The 19,705-nt window shown below is 35.8% G+C and overlaps 1 protein-coding gene and 1 non-coding gene across 2 annotated transcripts; both read right to left on the reverse strand.

Moving 5' to 3' along the window:
- Window positions 1–9,000: 9,000 nt before the first annotated feature.
- On the reverse strand, window positions 9,001–19,394 carry LOC131626243 (uncharacterized). The gene is made up of 4 exons (XM_058897081.1): window positions 19,257–19,394; window positions 10,972–11,510; window positions 10,344–10,794; window positions 9,001–9,258 (listed from the first exon to the last, which is right to left on the reverse strand). Exons 1-4 carry the CDS (start codon window positions 19,392–19,394, stop codon window positions 9,001–9,003), a joined length of 1,386 nt encoding a protein of 461 aa, XP_058753064.1.
- TRNAE-UUC (transfer RNA glutamic acid (anticodon UUC)) lies at window positions 13,616–13,687 on the reverse strand. Its single transcript has one exon. It is a non-coding gene; the product is annotated as a tRNA-Glu (tRNA).
- Window positions 19,395–19,705: the final 311 nt, after the last annotated feature.

The raw sequence follows: 19,705 nt of genomic DNA on the forward strand, positions 1-19,705 counted from the left end.
TCATCCCGAAACCAGCAAAATGGGAATATCCCCAACAGAGATACATTTCTGAGCAGAATCCTCGATGAGATTTTTCTCTCCAACAAAATGATTCGAGAAGCCTTATCTCCAAGTCTGGATAGATATTACATCGGACGACTACTCCTTATTCCCCAGCAGGGCTGTTCAAGATCACTATCCCCAGAAGGTTGGATCGTCCACACAAAGGCTTGATCAAATAGTACATCGGAGGATTACCCATCCCTCTTATTCCCAGTCAAGGTGCATCAAAATCAGAACCTTCAAATTACCTTCATCCCCAAGCGGTAGTCAAAGATCCCTCAACAGAGCATCCAGGTCCGTAAGGAAGTTCCCCAGCTGAATATACTTGAACAAGATAGCAAAGATCATCAACGGTCATAATGTCATCGTTTCCGAAATAACAAACAGGGAATTATTTTCCCAACCAGAAGTTTGATACGCTCTAAACTGCATAAGTCATATCCATACATCATACATCATACACATATTCATACATAGTATACAATGTTTCATGACAAACGCATACATAACATGCACGTTTCTAATTTAGTTTGAGAATTTCAACATATACATTACATGCATCATGACATTGCATGTCACTAACTTGGTTTTTCAGGTAGACGAATATCCTCAGCAAGTTATGCTCAAATCACATGCAATATTCTCCTGGGTTCTATTCAGACAAGCATTCCTCTCAGATATAATCAAACCAAAGATTCATTCTGAAGAGCTCTCTCTTTCCAAATCACTTATCAACTCTAAACAAGCAAAGCAGATACGGTCTAATGGTAACTCATTCTGACGCTTCCAGGCTATACCACAGTCGAATAAACAACTTCAAATCCTTCAGATCTAAGTCGATACCTTGGACGGTTCCTTAATGATCTACCTTCAGATCTAAGTCGATACCTTGGACGGTTCCTTAATGATCTACCTTCAAATCTAAGTCGATACCTTGGACGGTTCCTTAATGACCTACCTTCAGATCTAAGTCGATACCTTGGACGGTTCCTTAATGATCTATCTTCAGATCTAAGTCGATACCTCAGACGGTTCCTTAAAGCAATCAATCTTCAAGATCTAAAAGCGGACACCTCGAACGGTTCTGTAACGATCAACATTCAAAATCTAAAAGCGGACACCTCCGACGGTTCTGTAACGATCAACATTCAAAATCTAAAAGCGTAAACTTTGGACAGTTCTGTAACGATCAACCTCCAAGATTTAAAGCGGTAACCTCGGACGGTTCCGTAACGGTCAACACAGAGATTTAAATCCTTCATCAAGATATAATCAATGGATTCATTCTGATGAAAAAACCATCAACACATTCACTAGATGGCATCTGAAAGCCCATCTCAGGTAATGTTTTGATCCGCCAACAATATTTATCAAGCCACATTCAATTTCCAACATCACTTCCGGTGGAGGTAAGTGCAAATTTTCAGGCCATCTAAATATTCAATCATCTTCTACCTTCAGATTCCAATCGGTCTCTTCAGGTTTAAGAAGATTGAATAGGGGCAACTGTTATACCCCAAAATTTGCCCGCATCTTTTTTCAGAGAGAAGGCAACAGACTTCTGTCTAAAAATTGAGAGTTTCATAAAATCTTGGATTTTATTTCATAAATATCTTGATTTTATGAACACTCAGTTTTTAGGATATTTTTTATACGGTATTTTGGGTTCACTGTTGAATTTATTTTTACACAAACACCAAATACTGTTTATCACTTCACACGCTGTTTATTTGAGATTTATTTTCAGATAAATAATACTGACGCAATTGGTACAGAATCAAATTTTGCAGGCGCAGAGTCCATGGAGTCAGACTATATTGGTAACAATTAAATTATTATTTGGTTTTGTTCCCCACTAATTTTTTGTACTGTATTATTGTTTTCAAATCTTTTCCTTTCTTTTCAAATCTCTTTCTTTCAAATCAAATCCTAACTTTATTCCATACACTTTCTTTCAAATCCTACTACCACCCAAACTTTCCTTTTTTGTACGGTATCACTTCATTCCCCAACGTCTCCATCCTTCTTTTCACTCTATATATACCCCTCATTTTTTCCATAAAATCTCACATCAAATTTCACTCATCTCCCAAATTTCTATCATACTATCTCATAATTATTTACTCTTCTTCCCCGGCAAAAAATGGCAAAGTGGGTGGATACGTTTTTTGTTATGGTCATTACTGTTTTTACGGTGACCATGTCTTTTTTCTGTCTGTATAGTCCTGAAAAATGCGGACCTGGGATGCTTGCACTCCCGTACATCTATATATTGTTGTTTATAGCATGGGTTTTCAATCGTCATACTTAAAGTTTGTCGTATCTTTCGCTTTCAAATAACGTACCGTTCATTATATTTGTCGTACTGTTCGTTATATTATGTAATATTTGTACTGTCAATATTAAATATTGTACTATCTGTTGTACCGTCGTTTAATTATCGAGATAATATTATGTGTGATTATTGCTAGTTAAATATTTATTTTTCTGTGCATTAAATCCTTTTCAATTTTATTATCGGTAATTTCGTTCGCGTACGGTATATTTTATTTATTTATTATGTTTGTGTTTTTTTTTAACAACTCGTGTAAATAATTTTCACCATTAACACAACAAAAACAAAAAGAAAAAAATTAACTTTAACTGTTAAGTTTTCACTTTAACTGTTACGTTGATACCCAGACAGCCAGTTAACAGTCAAACTCGCTGACAGCACGATTCTCCGTGTTTGTACCATCAGTCAAATCAATCTTTTGCATTTCAAAATTCCAAGATTTTTGTTCTAGAAGTCTTCTGATAATCACAAGATCAGCAGAGACTCAACACTGCACAAAAATCAGGTACGCTTAACTGTCTCCTACACAAATAGTCCCTAACTAGGGTTTTTGTTTTTTTCAGGAGAACAAGTTTTTTGAGACCTCAAATGGATTTCATGGATCTCCATATGTCTCAAAGTACCACCAGACAAATTTTCAAACTTCGATTCGCTCGGACGCGCAATCAACAGCTCAAACAGTCAACAGACTACCAGTTTGACCGAAAAGTCAACAGACAGTCAAAAATGAAATTTTTTTGTCAACATCCATATTTTTTCAAAAGATTCATCATTTGATCAATGGTTGATCATAATTCATCAAGAAAAGTTCAGAAATCAACAAAACTCTATGTTTCAAAATTAGGATTTTCTCCTAAAAAGTCAACTGAACTGTGACCGGCCATAACTCTCTCCTCGTTCATCCAAAAAATTCCAACCAAAGCTTATTTTGAAGGAAATTCAATTATATTTCAAATGAAATTGGTCCCATGGTCATTGGATTTACCATTTGTAAAATATGAGCCAAGACATTACAGGTCATTTCCAAAGTCAACAAAAAGTGGTTTTTTGTCAAAGCCCATAACATCAAGATAACTTCTCCAAATGCAAAAAAGCTTCCAAAGTAGCTTGTAGAGGACATCTTGAGGTTTCTAAAAAGTACAAGAACTCCTTCATATGATCAAAATTGAGGGAGTTATGCCTTGTTGAAGTTGGCTATTTTTTGGGAAAATGCATGAAACTAGCATTGATTAAAATTGTTTTTTTTTTCAAAAGAGGCCAAGCATTCATGATCCAAACATGTTTCTAATGATGTTAAAGGGCCCTCACGACCAACATTAGGCCCATAACATTTTTATTTCTTTTTTAATTTTATTTTATTTCATTTAAAGTTAAATTAAAAAAGAAATGATTTAAGATAATGATTCAAGGCTTTTGTCCTTAGCTTGAGTCACCAAGTTTGATCCAAACTCTGCAACATAGAGGTACAGAAGACCTATGGCAAGAGGGGTGAAGAAAATTGAAGCCATGGCCAAGAAATTCAAAGCTTTTAGTATTAAAAAACTCAAAAATTCAAAGGCACTCAAGAGCTTGGTAGCTTAAGTTTGCAGCACCTCTATTGCTTATAAATAGCTTAGAACACTTCAGCAACAAGACACACACGAATTTTGAACCAATATCATCCTTGTATAACACTTGTGTCAACTTGAAATTTTCAAAGAAATTCAAATTTTGAATTTTGAGTTTAAGCTAATTTCCAGTCCAAAGAATTATCTAAACACGATCCTCAAACATCCCTGAACCTATTCCAATCATTATCATCAATCAAAACACCCAAAACCGAGCCATACAAGCCACTGTTTGTCTCTCTCAAACTCAAATTCATTTTCATATGTTCACTCATCATTAACGTGTTTTGATTGCATGTTATAACTCATATGATTGTTTGGAACGTATCTGGGTTGTTCTTGTTGAGTTTGATGCAGGAATCGGTATATGCCATGTTAGGGTTTCAAGTTCTTGAAATTAGGGATTCCATGTAGAAGTAATTCCAGGTCCAATTAATAGATCCATTGGACTCGTGAGGTGATTTATAGTCGATCTGGGCTGCTTGTGGTTGTTTATTGTTGTTGATTTTCAGGTTTTAATGGCAAGGAGCTATGGCTACGTTTGAAAACCGTCACTATAGCCTATAGCAACGCTTGTCCGTAGCTATAGGGTTGTTGCAGGGTTTAAACGACGGAGGAGGGAAGAAGATGATTGTGTGTCCCCATCCCATTGGCTGAAAAACGCGCGTGTGGATTTTTTAAATCCAGCCAGATTCTGTGCACGCCATCCACGCATATGCCATGTGACCTCATCATCTCAGCCTTCAGATCCATATGTCCCCTCATCCAACGTACATAAGCCTGCCAGTCTACCATAGACTCTCCCATCAACCACACCTGATCAAATATTTCCTATTTTCTATTTTATTTAATTTTCTTTTTTGCAAAATTATTTAAAAATAGTTTAAAAATCAGAAAAAATATGCAAAAAAATATTTTAGGTTGACAAAATATTGTCTTAATTTTTGACACAAAAATATTTTATTTTTCTTAATAATTAAAATATTTTGTTTAATTAACCAATATATATTCATATATTTCCTTTTTAATTATTCCTAACCTATCAAAAAAATCAAAAAAATATTTTCTTTTTATTAAATTAAGTTTATATATTATAAACTAATTTTGTACATAATTAGAATATTTTTCCCTTTAAGTTTAATTTATGTGTATAATTATTTGTATAATTATATGTTAATTAACTTAATAATCTCCACAACAATTTCAAAAATCCCAAAAAAAATAATTTTATTTTAAAATCAATTTGGACATATTTTAGACTTAATTTTTAGGTTTAAATTTTATTTCTAATTCTTAACCTTTTAATTAAATTAATTATGCATTAATTTTAATTAAATCAACCATCCAAAAAATCCAAAAATATTTTCCCTTTATCTTATTGCAATTTAAATTCGTAGATAAGTGTATAGGTTTTCAAATTCATGTAAATAGCGTAGTTTACATTTCTCGCACAATCGATGTAATAGCGTAGATTTACTTTCCGCATTTTACATTCCCGCATTTTAAATTCCTGTACATATAAAAATGTGTGTATGACAAGAATAAAACTGAAGCGCTAGATCACTAATCTCAAAGATAACATATCTGAAAATAAATCACAATCACACTTGCACCTCTTAGGGTAATCCCTCTGTTACTCTTTTCAAAAATCAAATCTTACTGTTTCAAACACAATTCAAATTTCTTTCTGTATCCAGTCAAAGAAAATTTTCTAAAAAATGGGAAAGAACCTTATAAACTTAGGGTATACCTCCTAATTGCTTGCTCAATCAAAAACAACAAAAGTTCTTACACATCACTGTTTTTTTCAAAACAAACTTTCAAAAAGACAACACTTTGTATATATCCAAACAAGGATCATTATGAAGTTAAAAATCTTTTTTTCGAACCATCAAAATATCTTTCGAAAGATAAATACTTTGTATACATCCGCACAAGGATCATTACAAAGTTAACTCTTTACAAAAGTATTTAAAACCACATACAAGCATTTTAAAGCAAGACAAACGATTCAAACAAATGAGCTAAGCAATTAAGAGCCCATGGATAACCATGGATACAAAGGGTGCTAACACCTTCCCTTTGTATAACTTACCCCCGAACCCAAAATCTCTTTAAGGTCTTTTTCTGTTTCTTTATAAACCTTTCCTTAATTGGATAAAATAAAAGTCGGTGGCGACTCTCTGATTTTCACGACTCAAATATAAAAAGAAGAGTCAGTTCGCATCCCACAAAAAACCGAGGATGACACATGGGATACCATTTGGAGTATAACTCCCATCGTCTCAAAATTTGCCATTGGGCACATCGTCGCTATTTGCCATTAAGGCCGTCGTGTTTGCCATAGTGTTCAGGCCGCCGTGTTTGCCATAAGTTTCAGGCTATGCAATGGATGCGACTCAAATGATGCACATCCACCAATACAACATAAACAATATGTCACAAAATCATCTAAACAAAAATTAAACATTCACAAGAATGCTTCACTTCACAATCACGTCGCTATGTTGCACCATCATACAACAATACCTCACTTCGCACAACAATTACAATATCAATTAATACAATTCAAGAAAAGAATTAAAAAGATATAAACAAATTTTTCCAAATCATATGCATTAGAAAGAGATCAATTAGAGCTTCACGGAGGTTCAAATAGCACTTAAAAAGGAGTTACGGATCAAAAGATACATCATTTCAAAGTTACAAAAAGTCTTGTACAGCAGGGTCCGCTTAGCGACCCTCCAGCGCGCTTACGGAAACTAAAATTTCAATAACCCAGCTTGAAGCGCGCTTCTTACAACTAAAAACAGAAGCGAACCAAAATCTGAGCTCTGCTTAGCGGACTAGCTCCGCTTAGCGAGCTCTTTTATTTTTTTTCAATTTCCACTCAATATCCGCTTAGCAAGCCGAGGCCGCTTAGCGGGCGTGCAGAAAAATAACAGCAAACACATTACTGCGAAATTACACACCCACCACCCAAAACTCATTCCAAACAGCAATTAGACACATATAATCACAACATCTAACATCATTCATCATCAATCATCAATCAAAACATGTTTTCAACCAAAAGTTCATGCAATTTCAGCATAAAACGCTAAGATTCTACAACATTCAATCCATGGTTTCTACATACAATCCAACCTACCCTAAACATCATCATACATCCCTTTAGCATGAAAGAACCCCACCCTTACCTTAAATTTTGGATTGAAGACAACTCTAGCTTCAATCTTGGATTCTCCTATTCTCTTCACTCTTCTCTTCTTTCTCTTCTTTCTCTATTTTCCCCAAATGAGATTCTAACTTCTATTCCTCTAAAACCCTTGTTTTGTTAAACCCTTACTATCTTTCTCATAATGCTAATGGGCCCTAATTAACACCTCTCAACTACTAATACCGACTTAGGCCCAATAACTCATAACACTTAATAACTTATGCTATTTATTATTAGTTCCTAATAGAATAACATAAAACCACTTAGACACATAATTACCACATAACCAATTAAATAAATCATGTAACAAATAATTAAATAAATAATTAAAAGAAAAATTATCGTTATAACTCTCCCCCACTTAGAATATTTTCGTCCTCGAAAATTACCTCAATCAAATAACTCAGGATACGACTCTCGTATCTTGCTTTCCAACTCCCACGTCATACTCTCTCCGGTAGCTCCCGACCAAACTACCTTTACCAAAGCAACCTCTTTGCCTCTAAGCTTCTTCGTCTCGCGATCCTCAATCCTTATTGGCATAATCTCCACCGTGAGATTATCTCGTACTTGCACATCATCCATATGAATCACATAAGGATCAGAAATATACTTCCGAAGTTGTGACACATGAAACACGTCATGCGAATTCGAAAGATTTGGCGGTAACGCCGCTCTATACGCTACATTCCCAACCTTCTCTGAAATCTGATACGCTTTAATAAAACAAGGAGTGAGCTTCTTAGACTTCAACGCTTGTCCCACACCGGTCACCGGCGTAACTCTCAAAAATACATGATCACCATCCTGAATTTCCAAATCTTTCCTTCTCTTATCATGATAACTTTTTTGCCTACTCAGAGAAGTCTTCATTTTCTCACGAATCAACTTAACCTTCTTGGTAGTCTCTCGAACAATCTCATGTCCAAGTACTACACTCTCACCAAATTCATGCCAACACACCAGAGTTATACATCTCCGACCATACAATGCTTCAAAAGGCGTCATTCCAATACTAGAATGGTAACTATTGTTGTATGTGAACTCGATCAATGGAAGATAAGTATCCCATGTACCTCCTTGCTCAAGAACACAAGCTCTCAACAAGTCCACCAAAGACTGAATCATCCTCTCCGTCTGACCATTTGTCTGAGGATGATACGCCGAACTCAACCTCAACTTAGAACTCAATGCCTCTTGCAAAATTTTCCAAAAATATGAAGTTAACCTCGGATCTCTATCCGAAATGATACACAAAGGAACACCATGCAGCTTAACAATCACACAGATATAAATCTCCGCCAACTTAGAAACTAGATAAGTGATGTTAATAGGTACAAAATGAGCTGGCTTCGTAAGCCTATCAACAATCACCCAAATTGAATCATGACCTCTCACGGTATTCGGTAAACCCGTCACAAAATCCATAGAAATGCTATCCCATTTCCATTCTGGAACTTCCAACGGTTGCATTAACCTTGCAGGCTTCTGATGTTCAATTTTTAACTTCTGACAAGTCAAACATGCATACACGAACTGAGCTATGTCACACTTTATTCCAGCCACCAAAACAAATTCTTCAAATCTTGGTACATCTTTGTAGTTCCTGGATGAATACTCAAATTACCTTTATGACCTTCTTCAAGAATCGCTCTCTTCAAATCCACATCATCAGGAATGCAAATTTGATTACGGAATCTCAATACACCATGCGCATCCAACTTAAAGTCATCACGCTCAGCTTGATCGATTCCAACCATCGAATCTACCAATTTAAAATCCAACTTCTGAGCCTCTCAGATACTATCCCAAAAATTATTGTTAATCTTCAGCATACACAATCTAACACCCTTAGGTGTCACTTCACATACCAAACTCATATCTCTGAATTGCTCAATCAATTCCAATTCCTTAACCATCATCGCCGACATATGCAAAGTCTTTCGACTTAAAGCATCGGCCACAACATTAGCTTTTCCAGGATGATAATTCAAACCAAAGTCATAGTCTTTCAACAACTCTAACCACCTTTGTTGCCTCATATTCAATTCCTTCTGATCAAACAAATACTTCAAGCTCTTATGGTCGCTAAACACTTCTAATCTAGAACCATAGAGATAATGCCTCCAAATCTTCAATACAAACACAACAACAGCAAGTTCTAAATCATTCGTAGGATAGTTCTTCTCATGAACTCTCAACTGTCTCGATGCATAAGCAACAACTTTGTCATTTTGCATAAGCACACCTCCTAATCCCATCTTAGAAGCATCACAATAAACCACAAACGATTCTTCCAGATTAGGCAATATCAAAATCGGAGCCGACGTCAATCTCTTCTTCAACTCGGTAAAACTCTCTTCACATTGAAGATCCCACACAAAAGCCTTACCCTTGCACGTCAACTTCGTCAAGGGAAGTGCCAACTTAGAAAATCCTTCAATGAATCTTCTATAGTAACCGGCTAATCCCAAAAAGCTTCTAATCTCGGTAGCCGACTTAGGAGTTTCCCATATCAACACGGCATCAACTTTAGACGGATCCACAGCAATGCCATCACCAGAAATGACATGACCAAGAAAACTGACTTCTTTCAACCAGAATTCACACTTGGACAACTTAGCATACAACTTCTTCTCTTTCAAAACTTGTAATACCTACTTCAAATGCTCAGCATGATCTGATTCTAATTTAGGGTAAATCAAAATATCATCAATGAGCACCACCACAAACCGATTCAGATACTATTGAAAAATATGATTCATGTACTCCATAAAATACTCCCGACGCATTAGTGACACCGAAGGGCATCACGAAATACTCATAATGTCCATAACGTGTTCTGAAAGCCGTCTTCTGCATATCCTCATCTTTCACCAACCAATTGATCCATCAGGCCATCAATTCTTGGAAGTGTATACTTGTTATTGATTGTCACCTTATTCAATTTCCTGTAATCAATACAAAGTCTCATACTTCCATCCTTCTTCTTGACTAGCAACACTGGAGCTCTCCACGGCGACACACTAGGCCTCACAAACTTCTTCTCAAGCAATTCTTCCAATTGCTTCTTTAATTCAGACAATTTTGATGCAGACATCCTATACGGTGCCATAGACACAGGTCTAGTATCAGGTACAAGATCAATAGAGAACTCGACTTGTCTCTCACGCGATACATCAGGAATTTCATCAGGGAAAACTTCAAGAAATTCTCGCACCACCTTCAACTCTTCTATTATCGCTTGATTCTCAACATACATCGATGCAACCAAAGCAAACACTTGAACTTCCTCTTTCATCATCATGCGAAACTGTCTAGTCGACAACAACTCAACACTTTCCTCTTCAGGAGTAGAAAACCTCACAGACTTGTCATAGCAATTAATATGAACATGGTTATGCTCTAACAAATTCATACCCAAGATCACATCCAAACCTCTCAACAGCAAGCAAATGAAATCAACAATAAATTCTCTGTCGAAAATCGACACGGGACACTTTAAACACACAAGAGAAGTAGTTACCGATCCCTTAGCCAGAGTATTGACAACCATGTCTCTGTTCATAGCAGACAACACAAGACCCAATCTTTCAACACAATCAGCAGGGATAAAGCAATGAGTAGTGCCAGTATCAATAATAGTAATCAAAGGAATGCAATTAATGAAACATGTACCTCTGATGAGTGCATCCTTACTAGTGGTCTGAGTTCCCGACAAGGCAAACACCTTTCCACTAGCTTGCTCCTTCTTGGGCTTCTGACACTTGCTTCCAATATGTCCCTCTTCACCATAATTGAAACAAACCATCTGCTTATGCTTGCACTCAGGTGACATATGTCCAACCTCACCACAACGAAAACATCTCCTAGCATCAGTAGTACACACATTACTTTTGTGACCATCCTTGCCACACTTGAAGCACACAACACCAGCAGGAGTATCTCCCCCACTAGTTCTCTTGCCCTCAGCAGCTTTCTGCTTACCCTTGCCAACTGGAGCATCATAAGGCTTGCCACAGCCTTGTTGACTCTTGCCCCGCTTCTCATTAATAACCCGATAATGAGCATTATTGTCTTTCTCATAAATCCGACAACTATCAACCAAATCAGCAAAGACATGAATCTTCTGATAACTAATTACCTTCTTAATTTCTGGGCGCAATCCATTCTCAAACTTGATGCACTTAGAAAATTCACCAGTTGGTCCATCATAATGTTGGTAAAACTTAGTCAACTCACCAAACTTAGAAGCATACTCCACAACCGACTTATTCCCTTGCCTCAACTCAAGGAATTCAATTTCCTTCTTGCCACAGATTTGAGGCGTCACATATTCAACTTAAACAAATCACAAATCGTGCTCATAAAACATGGATACATAACACTTATATCGGAGGAAACTCATAATTCATTAAACATTCAACTCATATAGTTCATAATATCGCAGCGGAATCCATCAACATCATAATTCGAAATCATAATATTTATGCCAACCATGACAACACCAAATCCAACATGTCTCCTAAGGACATAACAATATAATCCGACATATGATAACAAATCCAATCCAAATATAACGACATGAAAATGACATGCAATGAAAATTTCCCCCGAGTGCTACGTATTAGAGTCAGACCTCTCCCAATACGATGTGGTTCGAGGACGAACCATGTGGAAGCTGGTGGGCATGTAACGCCCGAGATCGAAGAAGGCGAGGGGTGGTTGCACCACATGTAACACCTGAGGCCGAAGGGACAAGGGTGGTTGCCACATCGGAATGAGAGGGATCCTGAGGCCATGCAGGTATGTGACTGCATGGTTGAAGGAAAGCTTATAAGGATTGATAGGTACTACCTATACCAACAAGATGCATCTTCTTTTCGGTATCTTGTTCCATAAGAACTCCACAGTTAAGCGTGCTTGACTTGGAGCAATTTCTAGGATGGGTGACCTTCTGAGAAGTTTCTCGAAAAGCATGTGAGTGAGGTCAAAACATGTTAAAAAGACCTGTGTTGGTTTGTAGGGTCAGTCGATCATCCCGAAAGCAGTCTGGGGCGTTACAATACTTACCTCGAAACGTAACTTGGGTCTGCCATACCAATCGAATCAGAAAATGAATCGTAGAAATGCCTTGTTGTATCGTATGTTTGTCTTCTTCGTGGTGATGGATTGTATTAGTTAGGGTTCATTGTGGGTTGTATCGTAGGTTGTGTTTCTTAGAAAACCTAATCTTATGTTCTTCGTTGATAAAATATGTGTTACATTAGTTTGGTAATTTGAATTCACTTCGGTTTAAATTAATTGGTAAAATATAATTATATAAATATTGTTTTGATATTTAATGGATTAAAATGATGTGGAATAAATATTACATGTCAGCTCAACAAAAAATGCATCATGTCACTAAAAATAGGTACCAGATTGAAAGGGAGACCAGAATTTATTTGAAAACTTAAAAAATGACTAAAATAGTGGTTTTTAAAGTGGAGGGGCCAAAATCAAGAAAAATGCTAAATAGGAGGACAAAAATTACAATTAAACCTAATGAAGAAATAGCCTATGTGAAATATATCAAAAATGAAAAAGAAAATAAAAAACAGTCACGTCATCACCATTAGCCACTTAGGCGTTTTCTTAATGGAATTTTAACGTATGAGCAATTTTAGAAAATTTTGGCATTTAACATCTAACACTCAAATAATTAAATAATAAAAAATTAGCCTATGTGAAATATATCAAAAATGAAAAAGAAAATAAAAAGCTCGTCACGTCATCATCGTTAGCCACGTAGGCGTTTTTTTTAACGGAATTTTAATGTTAGGGATTAATGCCAACAAGGAATAGACATATAGAGATTTAAACCTGAAAAAAAAATCTAAGGACTAAACGCAAAAACTCGCTAATTTACATTAAACAGAAGATTATTCTATACAAACTGAATATCCTTTATATGTAACGAGATTAATTTTCAAGTCGGAAAAAACAATAATAGAGTGCAAAGAGTTATGATAATATAAAGTCATATATTAACATTCTTCAATTTTTTATATTCATCATTTGTTCCACCCAAAACCACTTTTCAATTTGTTTTTTACTTCGTGCTTCTTGATTCGCGTTGTTTTTACTTCTGAAAATTGAAAAAATATTTTTAATCAATTGGTTTTGTGGTCTAAAATCTCAAACAATGGAAGAGTACTTTTTTTTTTTGTCAAAAAAACAATGGAAGAGTACTTAAATCTGCAAGTGAACATGACAAGATTAAATAAAAGTTAATTATTTTATAACAAAAGTTATATTCATAAGTTATATTAAAGAGCTAATAAAAATAAACAGAATAATTCATGGACATGTCATACATTGTTTTCAAACAGTCTCATAGTTTACAGTATGTGAACACGGGTCAAAAATTTCCGATGCCGGGAATCGAACCCGGGTCTCCTTGGTGAAAGCCAAATATCCTAACCGCTGGACGACATCGGATTGATACAATAGTACGAAAATTAAAATATTATACTTGTTAAAACAATTTCTCGCCACATTCACACTGTATGACTGTAACCCAATAAATACAGATTTTATCTCCATAATAAAAACTTTCTACTTTTTAATAATTTACTTTTTCTTTGTTTTATATTAAGCTGAAGCTCAACCTACTAATGAAATGCACTCCAACTCAAGAAGAATTCACTTCCAATTTATTTTATTGTCCAAGTGAATAGGAGATACTAAACTATGATTGGAGAATGGAGATTCACTTATTTAATAAGGAGTTAACTCATATCTAAAAGATTGTGGAGTTAAATATCTTTGTAAGACTATGATTAATATATTAATTAAAAATATAATTTGAAAAAAATTTAAATAATTCAAATACTTTCTCCGTCTCATTACAAGTATCTCCACAATATTTGTCTCTCTTAACTCACATAACTACTCCACAAATTAATAGGAATGTTTTGGTAAATAAAATTTATTTTATCATTTAAATCAACAAAATTTATTTTATCATTTAAATCAATAAAATTAATTATTCTTTAAGAATTATTCAGATCATATTATTGCATTAAAAAAAATGCAATAACTGCTCTTAAATAATACTCCCACCATTTTTATTATAAGTTATTTTGGACTTGTCACATATTAAAAAGTAGTGTTTTAAAAACAGGATTGGACTGGCTGGTCGGACTGGTTGAATCGGAAACCGGCTAGGTAACTAATCTGGTTCAATTATTGAATCGGATATGTCATTGAACCGGTATGAACCGGTTAAAATCGGTGTAAACCGCTAAAACTGAAAAAATCGACGGTTTTTATAAACCTGTGGTTTAATTGCATTTTAACAATGTCGTTTTAATTATTTTAATGAAAAATAAAAATAAAAAATAAATAAAAATAAAGATGTTGCGGACGATTGACTTTGTTGCATATGATTTTGATATTACGGAAGGAGATCCCAACATTTAAACAATTTTTCTTCCTTTAAATTAAATTTAGTAGACAATGAAATTATTTAGTTATAAATTATTTAATTATATATTATTTAAGTAGATTATCTTGCGATTAAAGTTTGTTTGCAGTTCTACGTTATAATTTTGTACTATTTTATTATGTGTGATATCTATGTTTAAAATTTGAATTTAAATTAGGAACTTGTAAATTTATTTATGACATGATATTTTCAAAAAAATTAAGTGCTAAGTTATATTTTATAGAGACTAAATCATCTGGTGAATTTTTTTTTTGAATAACCATTTTTTTAAAAAAAATTTCAGAAATAACCAAGATTTCAAAAAAATTACACAAATGTCATTTTTTTTTTAAAAAACACACGTTGTCGCCAGGGGGGGTGGCGACAACACTGGGCCTGCAATGCAGTCGCCAGTGGGCCTGGCGCCCATGTGTTAATTTTAGGTGTTGTCGCCACCCCCCCTGGCGACAACACCCCCCCTTTATTTTTTTTTTCTTTTTTTTTTTGTAATTTTTTTTTCTTTAACATATTGTCCTCCTAATTTTTTTCAGTATTTTTTTTTTAATAACTACAATGTTTTAATAATTTTTGTTAGTTTTTTTTTTTAGTTTTTTTTTTAACAACAATTTTTCAATAAATTTTTTATATTGTTTTTTTTATCTATCTTGTTAAAATTATTTTTGGAATATAAATGTTAATTAACTTATTTATAATTTAGTTTCTGAACATGGTTAATAATATATATTTTATTGGTCAATGAAGTAGTGGAAGTAGTTAATGAATTATAAGTAAAATAATTAATCAATAACTTATATTTTTGTGGTTAATATAGTTGTGAAGTTGGTTAGTAAAACAATGTTATATTTATATTATAAAATAAATTTTAAGATTATATAATATTGAAAAAAAATAATATTATTTTAAAAAATATTAAATACATTAAAATATAAGTTGGACATTCGTTAAAATAATTATATATTAAGATACAATAACGATACATTGACGATAGAAATACATTAAAATTAAAGACATTTCAAAAAACATTAACGATACAAATACATTATAATTAAAAACATTACAAAATACATTCAAGATACAAATAAAAATCTTATTGCGCGCCACGTGGACCATGGTACGATCCACACTGAGGTTGTCGAATGGGTCGTGTAGATGGGTCACGAGTTGGTAATGCCCCCCTATTCCCGCGACGACGCCCCCCTCTATTTGGTACGTCTTGTGCCATAGTCGACGGTCCCTGATTGAAACCTGGGTCTTCAACATCTTGACCTATAGAATTCCCTCCATATGATAGGCGGGTGCCCGCGGCGCTGTCGAAGTTGTGTCTAGGCGGGTTAAAATTTCTCCTAGTGGGTGCAGCCTGGAAGTTTTGGAAGTCGGTGGTGGATCCGGTTTGGTTAAAATACAATGGTTGTGGCGGTGTGTTGAAGTCAAATTGTTGGCTGGGGTACTGTGATGTGTGTTGGTCGAATGTGGTGTATTGCGGGTATTCTTCTTCTATGCCCATGTCGGGGGTCATTGGTGGTGATCTTGAAGAGCCCCCCGCATGGAATTCCTGAAAATGTGATCTAGAAGAGCTCCCTGCATGGAATTCTTGATTTTGTGGTTGAGTTTGGGATGAAAAAAACGGGTGGAGTTGTTGGGAATGTTGTTGGTAAAAAGGTGTTTGTGGTTGCATTGGTTGTTGGTGGTAACTTTGTTGTTGTTGTTGTTGTTGGTGTTGTTGTGGGTAATGTTGTTGTTGGTAATTTGGTGGTGGTTGTTGTTGTTGTTGGTAATTTGGTGGCGGTGGGTGTTGTTGTTGTTGGTGGTAATTTGGTGGTGGTTGTTGTTGTCCTCCAAAATATGGAGGTTGTGCTCGCGGGTCAGCTAAATAGAAAGGGGCAGACACAATCATTTCTGGATTTGTGACGGTCCTGTACCAGTTTACATACTCAACAGTTGGCTTCATTTCTCCCGGCGCCACAGGAAATTCTAGAACCGTTTTTGATCGACGAGCCCATATTTTACGCTGCTCTATGGCAAAGGACTTGTAATTTTGTACGTACCACTGTTCGCTAACCTTCGCAAGATGCCAACGTCCCAAACAGTCAGGCTCAGGTGGGTCAGGGATACCTTGATGCATGCCGAATTGGAGCTTCACACGGTCACTCGGGTGCATCTCCACAGTGGTGAACCGTATGATGGGTGATTTTGCTGTCCAAATAGCCGCCTCGTCAAGGTCGGGTACGTGGTCCAATTCCAAGTAAGGACGCCAAATAAACTGCAAAGCAAATAATATTAATTTCAGAATATAGAAGATAGTTATTTTTAAAAATATATTTAGAAAATGGACATTTTTAGAGGTATTACTTCTTGGGGTCCTAGTCGATCTAATAGCTGGCGGTAGAAAATGATTTTGGAATCAGGCGTTTTGGACCAATCCATTCCGAGTGCATTGAACCTAAACACATTAAAAGATATAAATCAATATAGTTACAATGATGATGGAATAAAAAGCAATAATTAAAATAAGATCCAAACGTTACCTTGAAGCGTAAGGGAAGGCGTAACTGTTTGGATTTGCAGGGGCCAATATCGGCATCCTCCACCATGCCCATGTTTGTAGCAAGAATGCACATCCACTAAATGTACAAACATCCTTTTTTGCACATTTGCATAAGGAACTATATAGGTATGCCAACACAGCCGAACCCCAGCTATATGTCTTTATTGCATCAATGTCCCCAAGTAAACACAAGTACATAAAATTAACACTATTTCCCGTGCCTTCGGGAAATAGAAACCTACCAAACAACAACATAATATACATCCTAGTTTTCCGCAGTATAGTTTCTTCGTCAGAAAACTGATCCAATTGAATCCCAACATAAGCTTCCTGAAGGCCAGCAAGCTTTATACCTTGGCCCCTACCCCTTTGTTGCCCCTCACCCTCTATTAAATCCACACCCATAGTTAGGAGAGACATGTTTGCAATGGTGCCTCGGTGCTCTTGACCCATAGTTAGGAGAGACATGTTTGTTGATGATGAAACACAAAGTTGCTCTGATGCTAAGTTGCTCTGATGATAGTATAAGAGGTGATGAAGAAAATGAACAAGTTTGGGAACATATTTATAGCCAAAATGCATAGGTTATTACGAGATTCCCTGTAGAGTCTTGTCACTTCATGTCGGTGGTGGGGACGAGATTCCCTGCAGAGTCTTGTCACTTTATGTCTGTGGTGGGGACGAGATTCCCTGCAGAGCCTTGTCCCGTCAAGTCTGTGGTGGGGACCAGATTCCCTGCAGAGTCTTGTCACTTCATGTCGGTGGTGGGGACGAGATTCCCTGCAGAGTCTTGTCACGTCATATACAGTGACTTGTGCAGAATTATTGGTTCATTTCTTGCATGCATTAGCCTTGTGTAATAGGTGGGGACGAGGTTCTCTTATGGCGTGCATTAGTCTGGTCTCTTCATATTTATGTTACATTTTGAAAATGTTATGTTATAATAGATTTTAATTCCATATCATAATTTGTGACATGCATTATCATTAGTGTGAATTCATTTAAAACATACAACTATAATAGCTTTTGAGACTTTTATATTAAAATAGCGCAGATATATATATGTTATGGAAAACATTAATTCATTCATTAATTAAAAAGGTACATTGACAATAACCAGCACAGAAACTAAAAACATCTAAGAAAATAACACATAACAACTTGTAGTACACGCTCGATCATTGCAACAAACACAACAACACTTAATCTAAACTACTCGAGTATCACTGCAAGAACAAGTGGATCTTCAACGCCTCGGTTAACCTCTCCACTATGTGTCCAAAACATTAGATCCACGTCCACATCGTCTTTCACGCGGTCCCAATAATACATGTAGGTGCCTTCTGGATTATTATCCGTCAACGTAATGTATGGACAACGGTAATCTATCTGTTTAACTTTTCTGGTCGGACCATCTAGTTGACGAAACCCGGTGTTGATGGCTCTAACAATTCTCTGGAAATTCCAATGGGGGTTAAGGCAGACACGCATGTGACTACCTTCCTAAAAAAAAACGACAGCCCAAACTGAGTTCATTTTCAGTGTTTGCAGTAAGAATGAAGAAAGAGTTGGTACTTCAACTCCACACACACACACACACCTTTATTTATAATCGGTGAAACACCTTTATTTTGCTAATTTTTAATAACTTAAATACTAATTTTTAATAACTTAAATACTAATTGGAAACTTTGTAATCTTAAAAAAACATTTCATTAATATATGCTCAGAGCATTTAATTGGACGGTACAGAAGTAGCTGAAATAATAAAGAAACTGTAACGTCTAGGATATTACAACGGTTAGGACAATGTCTTCTCTGTCCTCCATCATTCGAGTGCATTGAATGTCGTCCTCCATTGTCTCCCACCAACGCTGTCTTTCAAGAAAAACACCTCCCCTTGTTCTAAGTCTCTTGATAGATCTGATTTGTTCGCCTGGACTCCACTCTCCCTCCAAAAACCTGAGAAGAGTTCTCTTAAGCTGATCCATGGAATGAATGTTCCAAAACATTACCTGCATGGGAGGTTTGACGGCAGAGAAAATAACGTAACCGTTCCTTCGGACAATGGGAGGTTGATAGTCCAAACGCCTTACAGGTGGCGGAGGATCAGTAGTCCGGTGCGTGCCATCTGGCCTTATTCGAGATCTCATTTTTTCGTGTCTGTACTGATGCACACAAGAAACCCTAATTTATAGAGGGACAATTAGGGTTTCATTTACAAGGGAAAAACATAAACAATAATTTTGTAGAATAAAATTCAGGGCCCCACATGGTCCCCATCTGTTTTCTGTCCTTCGCATGCGTCCGAAACGAGTTCCTGTACACTAGCATGCGCCTGTAATGATTCCTGAAACGATTCCTGATAGATTCCTGCAACGATTCCCCCTATCTTCATGCATGCAGCCCTATCTTTTGTGGCATGCATTAGTCATGTCAAAGTTACTATCTTGTGCAGAATTAT

The sequence above is a fragment of the Vicia villosa genome, unplaced genomic scaffold (genome assembly GCF_029867415.1).
Source record: "Vicia villosa cultivar HV-30 ecotype Madison, WI unplaced genomic scaffold, Vvil1.0 ctg.000278F_1_1, whole genome shotgun sequence".
Lineage (NCBI taxonomy): Eukaryota > Viridiplantae > Streptophyta > Magnoliopsida > Fabales > Fabaceae > Vicia > Vicia villosa.